Raw genomic sequence first — 26,982 nt, 5'->3', positions numbered from 1 at the left:
CTATTGTAAACAACATGGCAGACATTTTAGAAAAAGACGCGAACAATAACAATGACTACTTCTATCAAGTTTATTACAGTTTCTTTTACAGTTTCTAGTCATACTATGATACCAGTGTTTTCTGATTATTGAGTTTAATAAAGTTTGCAAAACTTGTTATTCTGCTGTTTTCTTCACAGATACATATTCTGTAAAATACGGCGTATCGTGACAGCCCTACGACTTAGGATCAGCAACTTAGTAACTGGGATCAGCAAGTTAGTGACTGGAATCAGCAACTTAGTGACTTGGATCAGCTACTTAGTGACTGGGATCAGCGACTTAGTGACTGGGATCAGCGAATTATTGACTGGGATCAACATCTTAGTGACTGGGATCAGTCCTTAACATATTTGTTGATTATGTATCTCATCCTATCTGCATTTGCAGAATCTAAACTTGAAAAAGCCAAGTTCTTTTAACCCTTTCCCACTTAGATATGTATTTTGACACATGTAGTCCCTTAGAAAGTTAAATTTAATTAAAGACCTTTCTTATTATATTCAAGTTTTAAAGGTGTCATTTCCAACCCTTTTATACTGATGAGCAGTAAACAGCATAAAACCTGAACAGACTGTGAGTCACTTGCAGGCTGTTCTGGTTTTATGCTGTTTGCACATAGCAATTTTCACTTTGTTCCTGAGTGGGAAAGGGTTAATGGAGTTTTATTTAGTCAATGCTCACCAGCCAAATTTTCAAATGATTATATCACCTGTAGATGTTTAGCTTTGCCCTTCTTGTTTGGATGTCCATAGAGGCAATACACACATTGCTCAAAGGATTGCTGACAGTCTTCCAGAAGTCGCGATGATTCACCGCTACTTTTGCCTGCCTCGTGATCCATCTTTGTGCTCAAAACGCGCATGAAAAACTTGAGCAGCGCTCCGTCAGAGTGTGTGCACCAGCAACGGCTGAATATTAAGCAATAAAAACACATAAGTATTAGTGCTATCTAATGCAAACATCAATTTATTTCTTTACTCACATAACATATTATTTGAGTAACATATTATAATAAAATCCAAACTTTGAGTAAATGTTAACATTTAAATTCTGACAAACAAAAACTTAATTAAAAATACATTAAGTTGACATAAATTATTATCTTACCATTGGACCCTGATTCTTCTTACGCCTTTTACTTATACAAGCTATATGATAGGCCATCAATAGTGTACAAATAAATGCAATGAATTACGGCAAATATTTTCACTGTCCACCAAAAAACAGCCATATAAAAACATCAAACCAGCTAACCATATTTAACCACATTACAATTTAACAAACCTAAACCACAATATTCCATTCAAACTAGACTTGTTTTGTGCTATAACCTGGTCAGCCCCTTTTTGTCCCTACCTGCCCAGATAATCATGTGCAATGTTGAGTAGCATGTGTGAGGAGGACAGGGCTTCTTCATCCTGGTTAATGGCCCCTGAATTCACAATTTTCTGCTCCATACTTTGATCTTCTTCCCTGGTTTAACAATTAAAGAAACAAAGATAACATAAAATATTGGGAGTTTAGAATAAAGACCTGAAAACTGTGTAAGACCAAGTACAAGAGATGTGTTTGTCAGAAACACAATGCCCCCTATTGCGCCGCTTTGAAATAAAATGTCAATATATGATTGGGCAGGTTTATAAATTACCTCCCTTTAAACGCTTATTACTTCCCTTGGATTGTATTTTTTTTTTACTTTTGACCTTGAACTATGACCTTGACCTTTCACCACTCAAAATGTGCAGCTTTTTGAGATACACATGTATGCCAAATATCAAGTTGCTATCTTCAATATTGCAAAAGTTATGGCCAATGTTAATGTTTTCGGACGGACGCACAGACTGATAGACTGACACACGGACAGTTCAACTGCTATATGCCACCCTACCGGGGGCATAAAAAGTATGTTATATTGTGTCCATATATCCAGAATATTTGGTAAGTGTTGAACATTTAGTGTAAAAGAGGCTTCGAAAACCTGCACCATGAAAAAACTTTTTTAACGCTAACACCACAAAGTAGTCACTCACTGTTTGATAATGTAATACAGTAGAATCCAAGGCAGGACAGAGTCAAAGGACATCTCAGCCACAGTTTCTGGCAGGGACATGTTCATGTCAATCAGTCTGATGAGATGCTGGGAAAACCTCACAACTTTTGCAGGCGGGAGAGACTTCACCAGGGTGGTACCCTTCTCTAGAACCCTGGGATGCATTAAAAGAACACCGGTAATGTACTATATCTTATTATGTTTTACTTAACCCTTTACCACTTCGATACGTTTTTTAACACATTTGTAGTCCCATTGAAAGGTTACATTAAAGTTAATACCTTTCTTGCAAAATTCAAGTTTTAAAGGCTTTATTTCCAACCCTTTGTTACTGATGAGCAGCAAACAGCATAAAACCTGAACAGACTGCAAGTTACTCGCAGGCTGTTCTGGTTTTATGCTGGTTGCAAAAGCAATTTTCACTTTGCTCTGTATGGGGGAAAGGGTTAAAAAGCAGTTTCACATACTTTTTATGCGAAAAGTTAATTACTGCCAAAATTGCACACCAGACATTTGTTTACAAAATAAATAAACACTCTTTTACATGATTTTGATTTTACATTATTTTTTTCAACAATACCACAACTGGAAATCTGTCCACTCAAACACTGTATATCAATAACGATTAATACTGTATATCAATAATTGTTTCACAATAGTATTGATCAGATTATGACTGAGAGAGAATCCAAAACCCTACATAAATACAACCACGGAGTGTTTTGTTAATGATATAAACCTGCAAATTACCTCTACTTTTGCCTCATCTCCTAGACAATAATGAAAACAAAGTCAAAACCCTGAGCCCCCAAACCCTCTAAAAAGTACAATAAAAACACAGATCATACAAAGACAACTAAATTCAGCCCTATTTTTGTATTCATATACATGTACATACAATGCAACGCCGACAATCGCGGTTGTTGGGGTCCAAAGATCGCGAGCGCGATATATCCGGCGCGCGATATAACTCGAGAAATGTCTAACTAAATTGTATTGCGGTTTATTTGTCAAATTTCCCCAATGTTTTCATTTTATATACGGCGCTACTACATATTTGTATAGTGATAATTGCAAACCAATTCTACAATAAACATTTTTCATAACTACATACGTATCTGTATTTATCATAAAAACCAAAATTTAAATTATACTTTTCATTTTCATGTAGGATCGCTCGCGAAACAGTTCAAAACAAGAATTCTTGCCGTAAAAAAACGTACAAAATATAATTGTGCATATATTCGAATTTACCCTTATAAATAGTCCTAATGAAGGAACTGAAACAGCGTAGCTGTAACAATACAGCGTGTTTGAATTATATTTTATTAATTCGCGAGATACCGCAGTACTTTAGTTAAAATTTACAACGAAACTTTTAATGGAAATTAAATTATCTCAATGTTGTACCCGCTACGAAACTTTTATTTAGAAATAAATACACCCACGCCAATTTTGCGCGCGCTTTTTATCAGAACAAAGAAATTCATGACCAGTACCGAAATTTAACGATTTATATACCAGTAAACTGCCATTATTATCTTTGAAATGACACTAATTGGTTATTTGTTAAGTGTTAAAAACAACCCCAGCCGTGTGTACACAACACTGTCACTTATCGACTGTTTTTCATGCTTCACTGCGTGCCATAGTAAGCCGCGACATATAGGGTGTTAATACTAGCTAGAACCGGTTTTTTGCTTAAGTTAGCGAATTCTCAGATTAAAACAGGTAATTTAGTGATCATGCTTGTCGGATTTTGGGAGCCATAGCCAAAGCGCGATATATTGGACAGAACGATATAACGGTCCGCGATACATCGGCGTTGCAGTGTATTTTGTCCTCTTATTTAAACAGAACTTTTTTTCTATATAAAAACTCCCAGTAAAAGCGTGACCCTATCTGAGCAAGTACTCAAATATGACTATGATGGTCTTCATCCAGACCTGACCCTACCTGAGCATGTACTCAAATATGACTATGATGGTCTTCATCCAGACCTGTCCCTACCTGAGCATGTACTCAAATATGACTATGATGGTCTTCATCCAGACCTGACCCTACCTGAGCATGTACTCAAATATGACTATGCTGGTCTTCATCCAGACCTGACCCTACCTGAGCATGTACTCAAATATGACTATGATGGTCTTCATCCAGACCTGTCCCTACCTGAGCATGTACTCAAATATGACTATGATGGTCTTCATCCAGACCTGTCCCTACATGAGCATGTACTCAAATATGACTATGATGGTCTTCATCCAGACCTGACCCAACCTGAGCATGTACTCAAATATGACTATGATGGTCTTCATCCAGACCTGACCCAACCTGAGCATGTACTCAAATATGACTATGATGGTCTTCATCCAGACCTGTCCCTACATGAGCATGTACTCAAATATGACTATGATGGTCTTCATCCAGACCTGACCCTACCTGAGCATGTACTCAAATATGACTATGATGGTCTTCATCCAGACCGACCGCTGCTCAGTCTGGACACTCTGCTGGTACTGGGCATAACACTCGGAGAAAGATTCCTCGCTCCACAGCAAACACTTCTTAAAATAGATTTTAAATGAAGAGTCAACACTGCTTAAAATAGATTTTGAAGGTTTTAGAGTGAAGAGCATAAACTTTCTTAAAATAGATTTAGAGGGTTTTATTTGAAGCTATTGCACGTGGTATAGAATAATAAAGCAAAACGTTTAATGTTTAACACTTTAAACATATAATAAATATATTGATTAAGTAGTAGCATTTGTAATTTACTTAGTTTTATTACCCATAGTGTGACATCATGAATGTAAATTTTTGTTTTCAAAAGAAGCGAGTTGTAACAAGATGTGTTTGTGACCCCCCCCCCCCCAATATATTTGACCTTTGACCTGGAAGGATGACCTTGACCTTTCACCACTCAAAATGTGCATCTCAATGCATATGAGAAGTTGTTACTAAGTTAGTGTATATTAAATGAGCGATTTTGACCCACATATTTGACCTTTGACCTTGAAGGATAACCATGACCTTTCACCACTCAAAATGTGCAGCTCCATTAGATACACATGCATGCCAAATATCAAGTTGCTATCTTCAATATTGCAAAACAAAGTTATAGTGTATATTAAATGAGCAATTTTGACCCATATATATGACATTTGACTTTAAAGGATGAACTTGACCTTTCCACACTCAAAATGTGAAGCTCCCTGAGATACACATGCATTGCCAAATATGAAGTTGCTATCTTCAATATTGCAAAAGTTATGGCAAATGTTAAAGTTTGACGCAAACCAACAAACCAACATACCAACAGACAGGGCAAAAACAATATGTCCCCTAGTATAGACTGGTGGACATAAAAATCTTTTATATATGTTTCATGTCTTGTCTGGTCTATATGTGCATAGGTATACTGTTTTACTAGACAGCTTGAAAACGTGTAAAAAAACAAGAGTTTTTAAAGTAGCTTTTTAAATCTTATTATTGACTTTGAACAGTAAAACACAAAATTAGTCCATTTGGCAAGGATGCATGACATTCCAGTTTTTTTTCTCAAACTCCAATGGGGAGTTTGAAAAAAAAGTGGAAAGTTGGGCAGGACCACTACAAACAAGCTGTTTATGGCCAAATTTGGCTGCTTACCTCTAACTGTGACCTTAACCTTTGAGGCAATAGAGACAGGTGATACATGTGATATACTGTCTCTTAATGCTGGTCATTTGTGAAAAAAAAGATGAATGACAAGACTGCAACCAAATTAAAACCAATCCCTCACCAACCTCAAAATTGCCAATCTTCCAGAGTGACTCAAGAAGCATGAGAATCTGTGACTGCCTTTCTTCTGGGTCCGACAGAAGCTTCAACATCTGAAATGTGACAGACAATTATCATATGCACCAGTAATAACACAATTATAGACTTATAGGGAGACATCTTACAAATAATTGAGCTTCTAGCTAAGCAAATGCCCACAAGCCCAAGTGACCCAGATATGTTTGTTCTGCACTCCCAAGATTTCCTTAGAGAATTCTTACAGAGCCTTTTCTAGTCTTTTTGGGGATATGAACTTTACCTGTAAAATTTGGAATATGTATATTACAACTTAAAAGCCTTTTATTTCAAGACAAATCATCTCTTTTACTAAACATCATAAAGTCGATTGGAATTTACGCAATGGATTTGGGAACATATTTTTTGCAATCGAGAATATGGCAAACCTCCGACAAACACCCTGTACAGTAAATCCATTTTTGTACCAGCCATTTCCTTCAAACAATTAAGTCCAGTCTTTCTGAATGGCTAAAGAAGGTGTCAATCAAAGCCTGTCAAGTCTCATTATAGGAAAACTTGGCTTAACAGGCTAATCAAGAATGACATTTTTTGCATAGGCTGGATTTTGATTTTGTAGAGATTTCCTTATAACCCCCCAACAAGGTACAAAATTGTCACAAAACCAGGTTTTCTGTTGAAAAAAAGTCTGATAAAGGACAATTCAAAATGTATATTGTTAACCCCCTTGTGTAAAATTGACCTTGATTTCAATTAGAAAACAAGGGCTGTTTGTAAAACATGCATGCCCCCATATGGGCTGTCAGTTGTAGTGGAATCCATTGTGTGAATACGTTTTTGTCACTGTGACCTTGACCTTTGACCTAGTGACCTGAAAATCAATAGGGGTCATCTGCCAGTCATGATCAATGTACCTTTGAAGTTTCATGATCCTAGGCCTAATTATTCTTTAGTTATCATCCGGAAACCATTTTACTGTTTCGAGTCACTGTGACCTTGACCTTTGACCTAGTGACCTGAAAATTGATATGGGTCATCTGCCAGTCATGATCAATGTACCTATGAAGTTTCATGATCCTAGCCGTAAGCATTCTTGAGTTATAATCCGGAAACCATTTTACAGTTTAGAGTCACTGTGACCTTGACCTTTGACCTAGTGATCTGAAAATCAATAGGGGTCATCTGCCAGTCATGATCAATGTTCCTATGAAGTTTCATGATCCTAGACGTAAGCATTCTTGAGTTATCATCCGGAAACCATTTTACTGTTTCGAGTCACTGTGACTTTGACCTTTGACCTAGTGACCTGAAAATCAATAGGGGTCATCTGCCAGTCATTATAGATGTACCTATGAAGTTTCATGATCATAGGCGTAAGCATTCTTGAGTTATCATCCGGAAACCATTTTACTATTTCAAGTCACGGTGACCTTGATCTTTGACCTAGTGACCTGAAAATCAATAGGGTTCATCTGCAAGTCATGATCAATGTACCTATGAAAAGTTTCATGATCCTAGGCCTTAGCGTTCTTGAGTTATCATCTGGAAACCATTTTACTTTTTCAAGTCACTGTGACCTTGACCTTTGACCTAGTGACCTGAAAATCAATAGGGGTCATCTGCCGGTCATGATCAATGTACCTATGAAGTTTCGAGATCCTAGGCCTAAGTGTTCTTGAGTTATCATCCGGAAACCATCTAGTGGACCGACATTCGCAAAACAATATACCCCCTCTTCTTCGAAGGGGGGCATAAAAAAAAATCTGATAAAGACAGACAACTCAAAATCAAATAGTGCATTGTTACTGATTGTTCATAGTTGTTTCAAAATCAATCTATTTTTAGTTGTGGCAACCTTGACCTTGGAGATATTGACATAATTCTTTCTTGCAACACACCTTCCAATAATGGTGAACAAATGTGCCAAATGATTTTATAATGTCACAATGAATGACATAGTAATGGCCCAGACAAGCTCATTTATGGCCATTTTTGACCTTCAAACTCAAATTAAGACCTTGACCTTGGAGATATCGACGTTATTCTTTCGCGAGACACACCGTCTTATGATGGTTAACAAATGTGCCAAATGATTTTAAAATCTCACAATGAATCACAAAGTAATGGCACGGACAAGCTCATTTATGACCTTCAAACTCAAATTGTAACCTTGACCTTGGAGATATCGACGTAATTCTTACGGGCGACACACCCTCTAATGATGGTGAACAAATGTGCCAAATGATTTTAAAATCTGACAATGAACGACAAAGTTATGGCCAGGACAAGCTCATTTATGGCCATTTTTGACCTTCAAACTCAAATTGTGACCTTGACCTTGGAGATATGGACGTAATTTTTTCGCCCGACACACCGTCTAATGATGGTGAACAAATGTGCCAAATGATTTTAAAATCTGACAATGAACGACAGAGAAATGGCCCAGACAAGCATGTTCCGCCCGCCCGCCAGCCAGTTCGCCCGACGACATTCGCCAATCAAATAACCAGTTTTTTTCTTGGGAAAACCTGGTTAAAAAACATAAAATGGGAAAGTGCTGTCCCTGATAAGCCTTTGCGGTTTGCACAGGCTAATCTGGGATGACACTTCATGTACATGCATTAAGACCAGTATTCCCAGAACAAACCTTCTGCCTGTCAGCTGAGAAGGTCGGCAGGAGTATGTCCACCACCTTGGGGTAGTCTCCGACCTGGTACAGACGATGGGTCTCCTCCACGGACTGGCTCTTGTTCAACTGCTCCAGCTGACTGCTCACTGTTTCTGAAGCAGGAGACAGAAACAAAGTATTTCAGGCGAGCTCTGAGAAAACATGGCTAAGTGTATGTGCGTCAAGTCAGCCTTATCAGGGTCGACATAATTTTCGCCTCGACTAGATATTCATTTAGAAGACTTCCTGTAAACAAAATTCCATAAACATGGACGTGTTGTCCATGCTTAGCCTGTGAGACTGCTAATCTGGGACGACACTTTAGGCGTATGCATTAAGCCTGTGAGACTGCTAATCTGGAACGACACTTTAGGCGTATGCATTAAGCCTGTGAGACTGCTAATCTGGGACGACACTTTAGGCGTATGCATTAAGCCCAATATTTCAAGAACAAGGCTCATTTAATCAACAGAGGAATGTTAAGGTTGTTTAGTCTCACCAATGTCCACACACGAGTCAATCAGGCAGTTCGGAAGGGTCACCTTCAGCAGCTGTTTCTCCTCCTTCCAGTGAATCAGCTGCTCTTTGGTCTAAAGAAAAAAATGTGCACATGTCGAATGTTTTCATTAAAATACAAAGTTTAATACTTCTTTATCTGACAACCTCCTCTAACTCACCCCACCAACACAAATTCTTTGGGGGAAAAATTCCTGTGTATTGACACCCAGTTATCATTACAGTGAGTCAAATTTACTGTTGCTTTTGACTGCTCTCTATTGGACATATAAATAAGCCGACCTCGGTCAATCCATATAACAGACCAAATGTTCAGTCAACTATTGGCTCAATAAAAAAATGACCTCCAAACATTTTGAATTGGAATTGTCAATGAAAGTTTGTCAAATAAAACCAATAACAGATAATTATAAGAAGACCCTTACAAAAAGGGGAAGTTCCTATGGTTGGGCCAAAGTTCCCTTAAATACAATCACTAATGTATTGATTCAGTCAACTCACTTTTAAAATAATGCAAATTGAGAACAACAGTAATTAATATCTCTGAATTCTATAATAGTACTTTCGATTGTTACCTTGAGTGATGAAAGAGACTCAGGAAAATTGAATTGTATGAGTATAATCCAAGCATTCAAAACTGTTAATCAAATTTGATGGACGCATCCAGGAGCTCATGTATAACCTATCCATGGTAAAAAGCAACTTAAACAAGGTTCAGAATATTGTTACTGCTGACAAACTGTTGTCCAAAGTCAGCAGTAATAGATTGAATGGTTAACTTTTAAAATAATGCAAATTGAGAACAACAGTAATTAATATCTCTGAATTCTATAATAGTACTTTCGATTGTTACCTTGAGTGATGAAAGAGACTCAGGAAAATTGAATTGTATGAGTATAATCCAAGCATTCAAAACTGTTAATCAAATTTGATGGACGCATCCAGGAGCTCATGTATAACCTATCCATGGTAAAAAGCAACTTAAACAAGGTTCAGAATATTGTTACTGCTGACAAACTGTTGTCCAAAGTCAGCAGTAATAGATTGAATGGTTAACTATGTATGGGTGTATATATACCTTCTCATAGCAGTTAACTGCCTCCTCCATCCTTCCAGAAAGGAAGTAGTATCTGGCCTTAAACCAGTAAACTGAAAGGAGTCAATACAAATACACATATATATGATGTAAAAAAAATAGTTTTAGATATACAAGAAACAAGCTAACAAAAGCCAAAAAGTACACAATTGATAACAGTCAATCTCCTATATAAATAATGGAATGACTAAACATTTAAATCAAAATTTTACTGTAATCTCCATCACTATTTTTAATAATATGTATTTGACTTCTTAAATATTATGCATTTTTTAATCATTTCAGTTTTTTTTTAAATTTTAATTAACTTCATACTATTCATGTTTTGGTTCATGCTTTTATCGAAAGTATTCTTTTTAAAGGTATTTGTTAACAGATTTCAGCATTTTTATTTAAATTTGTCATTAAATGCTTGATTAAAAAAAATATAAACATCAGAACTTAAGAGCTCCTGTATAAAACCAGACAGAATTTAGAAAGAAAATAACGTGTTCACATGGACCTTACCCACTGATGGTTGGATTTAAAAGATTTCGCCTTAACCACTCAGCAATCTCAGCAGTTACATTACAGTATGCATTTTATACATTATACACGCACACCATGAATCGTCACAAATTATAAAAACAAAACAAAACAAGAGGGCCATGATGGCCCTGAATCGCTCACCTGACTAACTTTGCTACATCAACTTAAATTCTATCAGACCCATAACAATCCCAAGCCAGATTTCATCAATTAATACATTCTGACAAAATTTCATTAAGACGTGATGAAAACTGTGACCTCTTTCATCTACACAAGGTTTTACTAGAATTGGCCTGGTGACCTTATTTTTTACCTTAAGTGACCCATATACGATCCAAAATCAAATATTATCAAGATAAACATTCTGACCATATTTTATTAAGATCAGATGAAAGCTATGACCGCTATTGTCTACACAAGGTTTTTCTATGATCTGACCTAGTGACCTAGTTTTTGACCCCAGATGACCCAAATACAATCCCAAGCCAGATTTCATCAAGATAAACATTCTGGCCAAATTTTATTAAGTTTGGATGGAAACTGTGACCTCTACTTATTACACAACAGTGATTTTTTTTGCTTTAATTTGTTACAGCCTGTGCCATTTGAAGTGGGAAAATTAGCGCGATAAACCGTGAAATTGGGAAAAATAGCGCGATAAACCATGAAATTGGGAAAAATTAAGCATTATAAATAGGATTATAAGTAACAGAAGTGATATTGTTTTTAAGTGCATGTTCAGGGAGTTTTCTAGAAAAGGAGTCTGGTCAAATTGTTTTTTTCTTAATCAATAAAAGTGGCAAGTTTGGGAATGATTTATGGACAAAAATGACTAAATTCAAGTTATATATTTTGTAAAATGTTTAAAAAATAAAGTTGAGACCTAGATTTAAGAAATCATAATTAAGTTATATGAGACTTCTTTCTAAAAAAAAAAAAAAAAAAAAAAATTTTTTTTTTTTTTTTTTGGAAGTTGGGCTTTTTTTGGGGAATTTTGGTCAGAATTTTGGGAAAAAACGTGTATTTTTGCGATTGGGAAGCAGCCGAAATTCGGCTGTAAATTTGAGCAAAAAAAATCACTGCACAAGTTGTTCTTTTAACTTTGACCTTGTGACCTAGTTTTTTCCCTATATCACCCAAATTCGATACCAACCCAGATTTTAACAAGACAAACATTCTGACCATATTTCATAAAGATTGGATGAAAATTGTGACCTCTATTGTCTACACATTTTTTTCATTATTTGACCTAGTGACCTAGTGTTTGACCCCAGATGACCCAAATACAATCCTAACCCAGATTTCATCAAGATAAACATTCCCACCAAATTTCATATAGATTGGATGAATACTGTGACCTCTATTGTCTACACAAGGTTTTTCTATTATTTGACCTAGTTTTTGAGCCCAGATGACCCAAATACAATCCCAACCCAGATTTCATCAAGATAAACATTCTGACCAAATTTCATGAAGATTGGATGAAAACTGTGACCTCTATTGTCTACACAAGGTTTTTTCTATTATTTAACCTAGTGACCTAGTTTTTGACCCCAGATGACCCAAATACAATCCCAACCCAGATTTCATCAAGATAAACATTCTGACTCAATTTCATAAAAATTGGATGAAAACTGTCACCTCTATTGTCTACACAAGGTTTTTCTATTATTTGACCTAGTGACCTAGTTTTTTTTACCTAGTGACCTTGTTTTTGACCCCAGATGACCCAAATACAATACCAACCCAGATTTCATCAAGATAAACATTCTGACCAAATTTCATAAAGATCGGATGAAAACTGTGACCTTTACTGTCTACACAAACAAATTGTTGACGGACACACGCACACAAGCACGCACACACGCACGCACAACGGACGCCGGACATCACACGGTCACATAAGCTCACCATGTCACTTCGTGACAGGTGAGCTAAAAAAACACTCCAAATTTTAACATCATTTTACGTTTATAATTCTTTATTTTGTTTATCAATAAATTTTATGGATTTCTTACCATGATTACTCATAAACAAAAATGTTATTTCTCTCCTTGATATAATATTTTTATTAATTTTTGAATTGGTGCCAAAATGTTAAAAAAATGTCATTTCAACAAACTGTGAAATAGTCTCTTTAACCTAAAGCTGGAAGGCATAAAAACAATTTGTCATCATAAGCAAAACAGCATGCAATATCTATTAACAGTTAACAACAGTGGACTCACCTCTCACGCAGTGTTGTGGAAATATGGGCTCTAATGTGTCGTCAAAATCACACAATGCAGACACAAACCAGTGGTCGTCGTTGAAGAATGGGGGCATGTCTTCCAATGACAATGTCTGCAGACTCAAACTGAAATAAAAAATTATCTTACATTAATTTAGTGGTTAACAAATGAACATTTAAAATTAACATACATATAAACAATCAATAACTTCTTAATAAACTAGCAATCTGTCATAAATATCATGCTGATCATTCTAAATTTAGTTAAAAATACCTATAAATAACAACATAATACCTAAGAAAGTACTTAAATGTAAAACATCTAAACTAGATTAACTATTTCAAATAGGCTTTCATAGCATTTTTTTAAGAAAGTATTTTCATAGCAAATATTCAGTTAAATCATATAGTGTTGTCCCAAATTAGCCTGTGTGGACTGCTTTCACACATGCTTTAAGCAGCGCTTCCCGTACTGGGGCACAAAGACAATTTGATAAACATGTATATCAATGTAGTTTGCAACAAACATCCATTTGTAGATGAAAGGGCACACTGCACTTCTACATTGCTTGCTTTTGTGTTTTCAAGCAAGAATATTGCAATCCTCACCCCTTTGGTGAGGTAATTAACGACCCTGTTGACATCTGTGCCAGCAATTGGTCGAGCTGCAACTCCAGACGCAGCATGCACACCTGAAACAGAACAGAAAGATAACAGCCTTTCTCTGGGAATAACAGGGGCTAAGCTTGGGCATCAACTGTCCTCCCCCCATTAGCCTGTGCAGTCTGCACAATAACATTGCTGTTTTAGGGGAAACAATAACAAGCGTGGAAAGCAAGTTTGGAAATTGTTGTCCACTGTGACATATCTGGTGAAGTAAAACATGGCACGAACAAGAATGAATGCTTTTAAGCTTAAACCATAGAAGCTTTAAAATAGATTGTCAATTTATCAAAGCACCTGCGCAACTTCCTGAAACAGTTCTGGTGGGTCGCTATTATCATACACTCGGGGAATGTAGGTGTGCTTCCTCACTCGACTGTACACCTCCAGGTACATGGCACATAAACCCACAGGCCTGAGGAATAGAGATAAACATAAATGTATGTGCAGACTAATCAGGGACGACAATTTCCGTTTTAAAGGTATTTTTGTTGTTCAAAAGAAGTGGGCGGCAAGTGTAGTTCCAGATAATCATGCAAAATGTTCACAAAAAGCAGTTAATGTAAACAGTAAGGAGAAATACCATTTCATTGGATTTCTACACTATTTAAGTCATGGTTAGAATCAATTGTAGTAGTTGTTAGTTAAAAATATATTATACATAGCAATAAATAGATAGAGCATGTCAAAAAAGAAATAACTTATTGAGAATGAGATATAGATGCAAACATTATCTTGAATACACAATTTTAAAAGGACATAAACGTGGTTATGAAAAAAAACAATAGTGCCTTTCACAGTATTAAATAAAATCCCCCCAACACCCACACACCGAGCTCCCTTTCAGAAAAGCAAGTTGTAATAATCTTAGTTAAAGAAGATATCATTTTGCTAATTTTTTTCACAAACAATGAGTTTTAAAACTACACATTACAAAGTGATGAACCTCTGGAAAAAGGGGGCTCAAAGCATGTGCCCAAAGTGTCGTCCCAAATTAGGATGGGCAGTCAAACATTATTTATCTGGGACAACTCTGCCTAAACTGAATTTCCTCTTAGAGACTTCTTTAAAACAAGAAATTCAATTACAGCAAACAAGAGGGCCTGAATCACTCTACTGCTATAAAAACTGTGCAAGTTTGGAAAGAATAAGATGGAAACTGTGTACTTAATCATGCAAACAAGGAGAATTTTCTCAAATTCAAGGGGAGATTATTGTGTACTTTTTTCTCCAATACTGCTCATATTCAATAGGGTTCAAGTCCTCATTGATATAAAGATACTGTGCAAATTTGGAAATAATTGGATGAAAACTGTGGAATTAATTGCATAAACAAGCGGGATTTCAAAATTGTCTCATATTCAAGGGGAAGTCATTCTGGACTTATTGCTTCGATATTGCTCTTTTTAAAAAAGGGTTTGAGTCCTCATTGATACAAAGACACTGTGCAAGTTTGCCAAGAATTGGATGAAAATTATGGACTTAAAAAAACTCACATAAAAAAACTGAATTTTCATTTTTTTTCCTCAAATTCAAGGGGAGATAATTCTGGATTTATAACTCCGATATTGCTCATTTTCAATAGGGTTTGACTCATCAGTCAGATAAAGACACTGTGCAAGTTGGGAAATGATTGGATGAAAACTGTGGACTTAGTTGTGTAAACAAGCCTTATTTCACAATTTTCTCAAAATCAAGGGGAGATAATTCTGGACTTTTTACTCTGATGTAACCCATTTTCAATAGGGTTCGAGTCCTCATTAATATAAAGACACTGAACAAGTTTGAAAAGAATCGGATGAAAACTGTGGACTTTATCGTGTTAACAAGAAAAAGTCTAACACACGCACTGACGACAGAAGCCACGCCATGACATAAGCTCTTCAGGCCTTCAGCCAGTAGAGCTAAAAAAGCATTATGCACATGCGTTAAGCCCCCTTTTCTGACAGCAAGGCTCAAACGTTTCAAGAACAATAACACAACCACACAACTACCCTCTAGCCTACGCACCATTTCACCCTGTAGTGCTTGGCCAACTGATGTAGGTACTCGTTCATAAGACCGATGAGACCAGAATTGATCTGTGAGCCCTCAAGATACGCTTTCACCAGCTCTGCTTCCCTCCATTCCTCTCCTGCTTCCACAGTGTTTGTATTTGTAGCTTTAGATGCAGAATCTGCAAAATGTTGGTCCATTTCTAAGGTTGATTGAATATTATTTAAAACATGTCAGAAAATCAAAAGCTCAATTCTCTGCCATTCCGATACGCACTTCCATGCGTTGGTAACTCTCAAGGAAATAAAATTAAAACCACTCTTACTAGATTCAAGTTTTAAAGCCTTCATTTCTAATCCCAAGAAATGGATGAGCAGCAAACAATATACAACCTGAACAGACTCAAGACTGTTCCTGTTTAATGCTAGTTGCATATATCCATGTTCATTTTGCTGCTTGGCTAAAAATGGTGAAAGCATGTGCCTAAAGTATATATATTTTTTTAAATACAAACCAGCCAGTTTATTTTCCTCCAAGGCAGACTCCACCTGGTCTGTTTCCATGGTAACTGACTCATCATCAGCTGCAGAACTGGAAAATATAGAACAAGAGATTGCCAAGCAATATGGTGCCCTACCAGTAAAACTCCACCATGATTGCCAGATTTTTTTATTTTTTTATATATATTTGTTGCCATAGCAACCAGATTTCTTGATGTAGGAACAAAATGAAATGATGTGCATAATCTCCATATTGCCATCTATCCATGTTTCAAGTTTCATGAAAAAATATGAAGAACTTTTAAAGTTATCGCAGGATCCAGAAAAGTGTGACAGTCTGACAGACTGACTGTCTGACAGACAGAGCACAAACCATAAGTCCCCCCCAGTTTCACTGCTAGGGGACAATAGAAAGCATTCAATTTTCAATATTACAAATGTGAATCTCAAAAAAATATATCAAAAACAAGATTTAAATGAGTATGCTAATTGATTGCAGTCATATTTTCTGCTGTTTTGCGTTAGTCATTTTTCTCTGTGCATAAAGTTGATCTTTTTAATTTATTGCAGCAAACAACCCAAAAACAACAAACATACACTTTATTATTTTTTGATTAATATGAGTCTTGCTCTGAGAAAAAGAGCCTAATGCAAGTGTGAACAGTGTTGTTCCAGATCAGGGAAACACTTTCTGTCTAGGGCTCAATGCAAGTGTGAACAGTGTTGTTCCAGATAAGGAAGTACACTTTCTGTCTAGGGCTCAATGCAAGTGTGAACAATGTTGTTCCAGATAAGGAAGTACACTTTCTGTCTAGGGCTCAATGCAAGTGTGAACAGTGTTGTTCCAGATAAGGAAGTACATTTTCTGTCTAGGGCTCAATGCAAGTGTGAACAGTGTTGTTCCAGATCATGGAGTACACTATCTTTCTACGGCTCAATGCAAGTGTGAACAGTGTTGTTCCAGATAAAGGAGTACACTTTCTGTCTAGGGCTCAATGCAAGTGTGAACAGTGTTGTTCCAGATCATGGAGTACACTTTCTGTCTATGGCTCAATGCAAGTGTGAACAGTGTTGTTCCAGATAAGGGAGTACACTTTCTGTCTATGGCTCCATGCAAGTGTGAACAGTGTTGTTCCAAATCATGGAGTACACTTTCTGTCTAGGGCTTAATGCAAGTGTGAACAGTGTTGTTCCAGATCAGGGAGTACACTTTCTGTCTATGGCTCAATGCAAGTGTGAACAGTGTTGTTCCAGATCATGGAGTGCACTTTCTGCCTAGGGCTCAATGCAAGTGTGAACAGTGTTGTTCCAGATCATGCAGTACACTTTCTGTCAATGGCTCAATGCAAGTGTGAACAGTGTTGTTCCAGATTAGGGAGTACACTTTCTGTCTAGGGCTCAATGCAAGTGTGAACAGTGTTGTTCCAGATCAGGGAGTACACTTTCTGTCTAGGGCTCAATGCACGTGTGAACAGTGTTGTTCCAGATCATAGAGTACACTTTCTGTCTAGGGCTCAATGCAAGTGTGAACAGTGTTGTTCCAGATCAGGGAGTACACTTTCTGTCTAGGGCTCAATGCAAGTGTGTACAGTGTTGTTCCAGATCATGGAGTACACTTTCTGTCTAGGGCTCAATGCAAGTGTGAACAGTGTTGTTCCTGATCAGGGAGTACACTTTCTGTCTAGGGCTCAATGCAAGTGTAAACAGTGTTGTTCCAGATCATAGAGTACACTTTCTGTCTAGGGCTCAATGCAAGTGTGAACAGTGTTGTTCCAGATCATGGAGTACACTTTCTTTCTAGGGCTCAATGCAAGTGTGAACAGTGTTGATCCTGATCATGGAGTACACTTTCTGTCTAGGGCTCAATGCAAGTGTGAACAGTGTTTTGTTTCAGATCATGGAGTGCACTTTCTGTTTAGGGCTCAATGCAAGTGTGAACAGTTTTGTTCCAGATCATGGAGTGCACTTTCTGCCTAGGGCTCAATGCAAGTGTGAACAGTGTTGTTCCAGATCAGGGAGTACACTTTTGTCTAGGGCTCAATGCAAGTGTGAACAGTGTTGTTCCAGATCATGGAGTACACTTTCTGTCTAGGGCTAAATGGAAGTGTGAACAGTGTTGTTCCAGATCATGGAGTGCACTTTCTGCCTAGGGCTCAATGCAAGTTTGAACAGTGTTGTTCCACATCATGGAGTACACTTTCTGTCTTGGGCTCAATGCAAGTGTGAACAGTGTTGTTCCAGACCATGGAGTGCACTTTCTGCCTAGGGCTCAATGCAAGTGTAAACAGTGTTGTTCCAGATCATGGAGTGCATTTTCTTCCTAGGGCTCAATGCAAGTGTGAACAGTGTTGTTCCAGATCAGGGAAACACTTTCTGTCTAGGGCTCAATGCAAGTGTGAACAGTGTTGTTTCAGATCAGGGAGTACACTTTCTGTCTAGGGCTCAATTCAAGTGTGAACAGTGTTGTTCCAGATCATGGAGTGCACTTTCTGCCTAGGGCTCAATGCAAGTGTGAACAGTGTTGTTCAAGACCATGGAGTGCACTTTCTGCCTAGGGCTCAATGCAAGTGTGAACAGTGTTGTTCCAGATCAGGGAGTACACTTTCTGTCTAGGGCTCAATGCAAGTGTGAACAGTGTTGTTCTAGATCATGGAGTACACTTTCTGCCTAGGGCTCAATGCAAGTGTGAACAGTGTTGTTCCAGATCATGGAGTGCACTTTCTGTCTAGGGCTCAATGCAAGTGTGAACAGTGTTGTTTCAGATCAGGGAGTACACTTTCTGTCTAGGGCTCAATGCAAGTGTGAACAGTGTTGTTCCAGATCACGGAGTGCACTTTCTGCCTAGGACTCAATGCAAGTGTGAACAGTGTTGTTCAAGACCATGGAGTGCACTTTCTGCCTAGGGCTCAATGCAAGTGTGAACAGTGTTGTTCCAGATCATGGAGTACACTTTCTGCCTAGGGCTTAATGCAAGTGTGAACAGTGTTGTTCCAGATCATGGAGTACACTTTCTGCCTAGGGCTTAATGCAAGTGTGAACGGTGTTGTTCCAGATCAGGGAGAACACTTTCTGCCTGCACTTTATTTTTGTTTTGCATTGACTTCCTATCAAGGACATCTGAAAAAGTGGAAAGCTTTGTCTCTGATTAGCCTTTGCAGACTGAACAGGCTAATATGGGACAACATCTAACGCACATGCATTAAGCACAGATTTCGTAGAGAGAGCCTAATATAATTTCATGCAAATAATTTGGTACTGTCCTCTAACAGAAAATAAATAAAAGAAACTAAGACTTTTTTATAAATTGTTTACAGAACAAGATGTGTTTGTGAAACACAATGTCCCCCTATATGATGTTTGACCTTGTAGGAAGACCTTGACCTTGTGAAGGATGACCTTGACCTTTCACCACTCAAAATGTGAAGCTCCATGAGATACACATGCATGACAAATATCAAGTTGCTATCTTCAATATTGCAAAAGTATTCATAAAATAAGCGATTTGGGCCACATATATTTGACCTCTGACCTTGAAGGATGACCTTGACCTTTATCCACTCAAAATGTGCAGCTCCATGAGATGCACATGCATGCCAAATATCAAGTTGCTATCTTCAATATTGCAAAAGTATTTATAAAATAAGCGATTTGGGCCACATATATTTGACCTCTGACCTTGAAGGATGACCTTGACCTTGACCTTTCACCACTCAAAATGTGCAGCTCCATGAGATACACATGCATGCCAAATATCAAGTTGCTATCTTCAATATTGCAAAAGTATTCATAAAATGAGCGATTTTGGCCACATATATTTGACCTCTGATCTTGAAGGATGACCTTGACCTTGACCTTTTACCACTCAAAATGTGCAGCTTCATGAGATACACATGCATGCCAAATGTGAAGTTGCTATCTTCAATATAGCAAAAGTTATTGCAAAATGTTAAAGTTGGCGCAAACAGACAGACCAACAGACAGACCAACAGACAGGGCAAAAACAATATGTCCCCCACTACTATAGTGGGGGACATAAAAATTTGCATAAATAAAGAGAAACATATACCGAATGCTTGCAGGCAGGAATGCATGGAGAAGATCAAAGAAATTCACAGTTTCCTCTTCCTTTTTCCTTCCAGTGTTTCGCACCTGAATATTAACAATACACAAAATTACCTTTAATGCAGACAATTAAAACAATGAAGTGTTGTTTTTTTGCCATTTTGGGAATGGGGCCGGGCATTATGTTATATGAAAAATTAAGTCATTTTGAATAAAGTTTAGGAATTCAGCGGCATTTACAAACAAAACAGACACTTTAGCCCTTTCCCACTCGGAAGCAAAGTTAAAATTGCTGAGCAGCAAACAGCATAAAACCTCAACAGACTGCGAGTTACTAAGTTCAGGTTTTATGCTGTTTGCTGCTCATCAGTATCTAAGGTTTGGAGATGAAGCCTTAAAAACTTGAATCTAGTAAGACAGGTCTTAAATTATATCTTAATTTCTAAGAGACTACAAATGCTTCAAAATATGTATCTATGTGGTAAAGGGTTAAAACAGAGTATCGATGTTTTTTTTTAAATAAGGTTAAAACCTTAACGTTAACATGAATGTTGGTATTTACCAAAAAAATTTGTTTGAGAATTATAGCAGGCCCTTTCCGCTCCATTTTGGGAAAACACCACACTGGAATTTGGGAATTTCGCGTCGTAAAAAACCCCATTTTGGGAAAAAAATTAATTACAAAACTGGCTCAACTGGGAAAAATAATCGCATGTATATAGAATTTCATATATTTCAAAGAAGCCGTTAACTGGTTAATAACAACTATTTTGATAACATATTATTAAAATTTTACTTAATATTATGAACATGTGTGATAAGTGCAGGTTTTTTATCTGCTTTTGGGAAAAGGGCCTGGCCTTTTTTGAGGAGAAAAAAACACGCGCAAAACGCCGGATTTTGGGGAAAATAAGGAAAGTCTTAAATAATCAATTCAACATATTTTTCTGTTTTTTAAAACAAATTCAAGGCAACAGATAATTTTAGTATGCAATATTTTTCTATTTTCTACACTGGATCAGGTTAACTTATAAATTTAAAGGCTTAAAAAAAAAAAAAAATTTTTTTTTTTGGAATTGGGATTTTTTTTTCAATTGGGAAAAAAACAACCAGATTTGCATTGGGAATGGGGCCGAAATTCGGACCCTTGGCATACGGCGGAAAAGGCCTGTATAGACAGTCATTTGGTAAAAATTATATTTTTTAAGATTGGGAATATGGCCGAATTTTAGCACAAAAATTTACCCCCCCCCTTCAAACCCCCCCCCAACAACACATGCAATTTCATGAACTATGTCTTCAAATTTATGTTAGTTAGATGCACTCTTGCCTGGAAATATTTATACAATATCATGTTACACAATATTTACAGCCTTGCAATTTTGATAAAGAATAATAGAACAAATTGTATTTTGCAGATAAACAAAAGATATATACTGGATATTTGATTGTATTTAAAGGTCAATCATTTTTTGTTGAACAGTCTCCCCTAAATATATCATATGGTTCAAAATGTTGAAAAATCATGTTTCAATGGCAACCAAAATGGAGGTTACTGCTTTCAAAGTCAACATACCCTAGCTGAGCGTCTCTTTCCGTACATCATAATCTCTTCAGTAGCCAAAGACATTCTCTTTCGTTTCTGCCCTCTCTTTGCATTACGATCATCAACATCTATGGGAACCTCTATCAAAGTGCTGCCAGATTGAGACGCTAAGACAACAGACTTTTCACTCATTTGACCTTGACCTCTCTGTGACCTTTGCATGTCGGCATATGACCTTGAATAGCCGTGATCTGACCTTGCAGGAGAAGCTGTGGTACTTTTTCCAGCTTCAGCTGTTAAAGTATTAGTAGAAGCTGTAGAAAACAATTGTGTCAATGAAAAGACAGAATCTGACGATGTTGTTAGAGTGTTGCTAGATGTCCCAGTGTTTGGTTGCTCCGAAGATCCTGTATTTGGATGGCTTGGGATCAAAACATCAGAGAAGTCCGCCCCAGCAGAAGTGGTTGTATTGCTTTCAGGCTGACTGGAGATTGATGTTGATGTCAATCCAACAGAGTCAGATAGGGAAACTGTATGTGGTGTAGCAAAAGCAATAGAAGAAATAACTGAACAGGCATGTGAGGATACTGTTCGACACACTGATACACCTGCAACAGACTGATTCCCAGACACTTCTTTCAAGTCTGCAGTTTCTGAAATACAAGAGTCATCCATTTCTTGTGACAGCAAAGTGCCAGATTCTGTAGTGTCCAAGACAATTGGTGATGTCTCTGAATGCCCTGGCAAATATGGATCAGTCTTCAATGAAGCTGATGATGTAGTTGAATTGGAACCTAAAGATGCAGTACATCCTGAAGTGGATGTTGAGGAAGTGGAAACTGAAGAGGCAGAACTCCCTGATGCTGACGAAGAAGTTTTCTGAGAATTAGTGAAGGGAGAATCGATAATGATTGGTGAAATTTGGTCATCCTGAATTGCTAAAGGAACTGAGAGACTGCGATGGTCTGTGGGTGTGATATCATTTTCAAGAGGACATGTCATACAAGGAGATCTGTTGGAAGAAAACTGACTGGGGGATCTATGCCCATCAGCCTTAGAGTCTCTTAAATCATCAACATTGAAACCATAACTTCTTGACTTGGGGATAGAGGGCATGCTATCTTGGACTTTTGGACAGGATGTATCATTCTCAGTCTTTTGATAAACCTGACGATTGACGGTCTGTTTGACTGGACTGAGGCTGTCTAGCAAAGAATGAGTGTTTCTAAGGGCTTCAAGCACTTCACTGTTACTTTCTTGAGACACTTCATCAGTTTCCATTGAATCTCCAGGTTTTTCAAAAGGTCCAGACTGATTGCTTTGACTTGAATTTTCAGTTCTTTGCTTTGGACATGCAGAGCATTCAATTCTTGGTTCAACGACAGAGTTGGCTTTATTTATGGATGACATTTCTTCATATGTATTCTTTTTCTCTGAACCCATATCTGCAGCTAGAGGTTCTTTTTTACAATAATTTTGAGTATGATCCTCTTCACTCAGAGATTTTTCAGTTTTTAAAGCATTCCTATTGTCCTCTGAACCATTTACTTCATCAGCTACACTTTTAACTTGATCAGTTTGTGTTGACACTTTTGAGACTATATTTTCATTCGCCGTTTTGTCCGCAATATCTTCCATTTCCATTTTACACTCTTCAGTTCCATGATCAAACCGGTCTATCTCCATACTATCCTTTTCAACATGATTTCCAACATCAGCAACATTACTGGTGGACTCAACAGCGATATCTTTCGGAACATCCACACGTAGAGCTACACTCTGAAATGTATTTGTTTCAATATTGTAATATTTCAGTAACTTTATGAATGAGACTTACTTACAAACTTTTTTCTATAAAAAAACGACATAAAAATTCCGACCCCCAGATAATCTAGAGTGTTAAGCCTTTTCTTATTTGAAATATTCAAATTGGGTATTTGAACTTAAAATGCGTCAAAGTCACTGAATCCCCCCCCCCCCAATTAATGTTTAAATACAGAAATTTTCACTATTCTACTGTGGACAAAAAAATTAAAAAGCTTTTCTTAACCATCACCCAGACAATAAGGTCCTTCATCTGCGAAAGTTTATAAGATAATCACCAATAAAAAGTACAATTCTTCATGCCAAACGCTCCATGGGGGCATTAACAAACTTATCAATTTTTGAACATGGACATTTGTAGCCCTATTCTTTTATTTGCAGTCTATTCAGGAGCTAGTGTCCGCTAATGACACCACAAAACCTTGTATGACTATTACCGACAGAGAAGCTCCAGACTAGACTGCACAGACTGGGTTCAAGCTACCCTAGCCACATACCGCATAAGACCCATTTTTGCATGATGTGGTCATATATTTCTCAAACATTGACCAATTGTAAAGACACATAATCAACAACTTACAATGTACTTCTCTGACTTAGTTGCCTTGTCATACAGATCAATCAGCACCTGGCCAACATGATTCCAGCTGAAAGATGAAACAATTAAACTGCAAGGTGTCCTTGGAAACATGACTGGATTGAAACGACAATTATTAAAGCAGATACTTTCAATTGCATCAAAAATAAACCATGGACAAAAAAGCAAATCAAATCAGTAGTTTGATAGTTTGGTTCTATAAATAACACAATCTAAACAAGCGTCATTTCATCTTTCCTTGCTTTGCAACATGGCATTAATTATTTAAATAGAGGCATATGCCCCCAGAGGAAACCGTGTAAGTATAATTAGATTCGAACATTTGAAGTCCAAAAGTAAGTCCGTGTCAAGGTGATGTGATATAGGTGTGTTGAGTGTTTATAGATAACATCTATGCAAGAAACAAAGCGTTATTTCTTGCAATATTGATGAGGACAAAACACGTCATTAAAGGTTAACCCTTAATTTGGACCTACTGAGATAGCCTCATTTCTGGGATAAGCATTCAGTTAGCTGTCGAGATGGTTTCTCCCCCTAATTGTATGCATAGCTTCTACCAAGGCAGTGACAGTTTTGATCATGCAATGTTTATAATTAGTTTTATCACGGTTTTGATCATGCTTTGTTTATAATTAGTTTTGATCATGTTATGATTATAAAAAGCTTTATCACGGTTTTGATCAGATGTTTATAATTATGTTATAAAAATATTGGATATAACAAGAATTTTCCTTTTTTTTTTTAAATAGAATTACTTGAGTTGCATTGTTGGCCATGTAAGTCCAAAAGTAGGTTAATGTCAAAGTCAAACTGAGGTCAGATGATGTGGCTGTGTTGATAGTGTTTGAAAGCCATCAGCCATGTAATAAAGCTTTGTAGCGAGCGATGTTGATGTTAGACAAAACCCATCATTTTTCGGTTAACCAAGAAAATATACTTAAGATTTCATTGAAGAATTCGGACCTTTTAAAACAGTCAATAACATGTGCAAAAACATCATCTATGCAAGTGTTGATTTTTGCAGGAAATGTATGAGTTACATTGTGTCATTTTGGGTAAACCTTTGTAAGGACAGTTGAATGAAACAAATGAATGGACAATTTCAAATGCTATATGTGCATACTTAGGGCTTAAAAAACCAACACAACATAAAGAAACAAAAAACAACTAGAGCTTTGTCACAGACGTGACGAATACCCCCACATGCCGCATTGACACATAATATTTTGCATGTCGTCTTCACAAAAAACAGCGGACACCATGCTCAATTTTTAAAACGCACTTAGTGACCCCTTGACCTAGTTTTTGACCCAGAAAGACCCATGTTCTAACTGGGCTTTAAGATCATCTCCATAAAACTTCTGACCAAGTTTGGTGAAGATTGGGTGTAAACTACTTGAATTATAGAGCGGACACCATGCTGAATGTTAAAAAACGCACTAAGTGACCCCATGACCTAGTTTTAGGCCCGGAATGGCCCATGTTCAAACTTGTCCTAAAATCATTTAGATAAAACTTGTGACCAAGTTTGGTGAGGATTGGATGAAAACTACTTGAATTAGAGAGCGGACAACATGGTGATGTTTTAAACGCACTAAGTGACCCCGTGACCTTGTTTTTGACCGGGCATGACCCATATTCAAACTTGCCCCAGACATTATCAAGATACAACTTCTGACCAATTTTGGTGAAGATTGGAAAAAAACTACTTGAATTAGAGAGCGGACAACATGGTGATGTTTAAAACACACCCAGTGACCTAGTTTTTGACCCGGCACGGCCCATGTTTGAACTTGACCTACACATCATCTAGTTACAACTTCTGACCAAGTGGATTTAAACTACTTGAAATAGAGAGCCGACACCATGCTCAATGTGTAAAACATACTAAGTGACCCTGTGACCTAGTTTTTGATCTGACATGGCCCATGTTCGAACTTGGCCTTCAGATCATCAAGATAAAACTTCTGACCAAGTTTGGTGAAGATCAGATAAAAACTACTTGAATAAGAGAGAGGACACCATGCTGAATGTTAAAAAACGCACTAAGTGACCCCGTGACCTAGTTTTTGACCCGCAAGGCCCATGTTCGAACTGGGTCTTAAGATCATCTAGATACAACTTCTGACCAAGTTTGGTGAAGATCGGATGAAAACTACTTGAATTGGAGAGCGGACAACATGCTGAATGTTTAAAACGCACTAAGTAACCCCGTGACCTAGTTTTTGACCCAGCAAGGCCCATGTTTGAACTTGGCCTAGACATCATCTAGATACAACTTCTGACCAAGTTTGGTGAAGCTAGGATGAAAACTACTTGAATTAGAGAGTGGACATGGTCACCATGCTTAAAACGCACTAAGTGACCCCATGACCTAGTTTTTGACCTGCCATGACGCATATTCAAACTTGACCTAGACATCATCTAGGTACAACATCTGACCAAGTTTGGTGAAGATCTAATGAAAACAACTTGTTTGAACTTCGCCTAGACATCATCTAGATACAACTTCTGACCAAGTTTGGTGAAGATCGGATGAAAACTACTTGAATTAGAGAGTGGACAACATGCTTAATGTTTAAAACGCACCAAGTGACCCCCTGACCTAATTTTTTTACCTGGCAAGGCCCATGTTCGAACTTGGCCTAGACATCATGTAGATACAACTTCTGACCAAGTTTGGTGAAGATAGGATAAAAACTACTTGAAATAGAGAGCGGAGACTTAAAACGGACCGACAGAACGACCAACCAACCGACCGACAAGTTCACTCCTATATACTCACCTAAACTTCGTTTGTGGGGGTATAACAAACAAATGAATATTGTGCATATTTTGGCTAAATGTTCTTAGCATGGAGTCAACC

General features: G+C 37.3%; 1 protein-coding gene and 1 long non-coding RNA gene across 3 annotated transcripts in view; one reads left to right on the top strand and one right to left on the bottom strand.

Annotated features, from left to right (window-relative positions):
- The window catches only part of LOC127845581 (uncharacterized), a 478,937-nt gene that overhangs the window by 97,090 nt on the left and 354,865 nt on the right, over window positions 1-26,982 (top strand). The gene's annotated exons all lie outside the window — the stretch shown is intronic.
- LOC127845162 (calcineurin-binding protein cabin-1-like) overlaps window positions 1-26,982 on the bottom strand; it is a 125,293-nt gene that overhangs the window by 86,802 nt on the left and 11,509 nt on the right. For both annotated transcript variants that reach the window (XM_052375923.1, XM_052375932.1), the window contains exons 9-24: window positions 24,099-24,165; window positions 21,725-23,473; window positions 20,153-20,235; window positions 16,101-16,177; window positions 15,602-15,767; window positions 13,889-14,006; window positions 13,538-13,620; window positions 12,927-13,054; window positions 10,153-10,223; window positions 9,058-9,148; window positions 8,538-8,671; window positions 5,881-5,967; window positions 4,535-4,659; window positions 2,073-2,246; window positions 1,399-1,515; window positions 752-950 (exon numbers count right to left, since the gene is read on the bottom strand). In XM_052375923.1, coding sequence (XP_052231883.1) covers window positions 752-950; window positions 1,399-1,515; window positions 2,073-2,246; window positions 4,535-4,659; window positions 5,881-5,967; window positions 8,538-8,671; window positions 9,058-9,148; window positions 10,153-10,223; window positions 12,927-13,054; window positions 13,538-13,620; window positions 13,889-14,006; window positions 15,602-15,767; window positions 16,101-16,177; window positions 20,153-20,235; window positions 21,725-23,473; window positions 24,099-24,165 — 3,469 coding nt within the window. The remainder of the gene's footprint in view (window positions 1-751; window positions 951-1,398; window positions 1,516-2,072; window positions 2,247-4,534; window positions 4,660-5,880; window positions 5,968-8,537; window positions 8,672-9,057; window positions 9,149-10,152; window positions 10,224-12,926; window positions 13,055-13,537; window positions 13,621-13,888; window positions 14,007-15,601; window positions 15,768-16,100; window positions 16,178-20,152; window positions 20,236-21,724; window positions 23,474-24,098; window positions 24,166-26,982) is intronic.

Source organism: Dreissena polymorpha, chromosome 1 (assembly GCF_020536995.1).
Source record: "Dreissena polymorpha isolate Duluth1 chromosome 1, UMN_Dpol_1.0, whole genome shotgun sequence".
Taxonomy (NCBI): Eukaryota; Metazoa; Mollusca; class Bivalvia; order Myida; family Dreissenidae; genus Dreissena; species Dreissena polymorpha.
The sequence above is the reverse complement of the archived record's forward strand: the minus strand, read 5'-3'. Positions and strand labels throughout refer to the sequence as shown.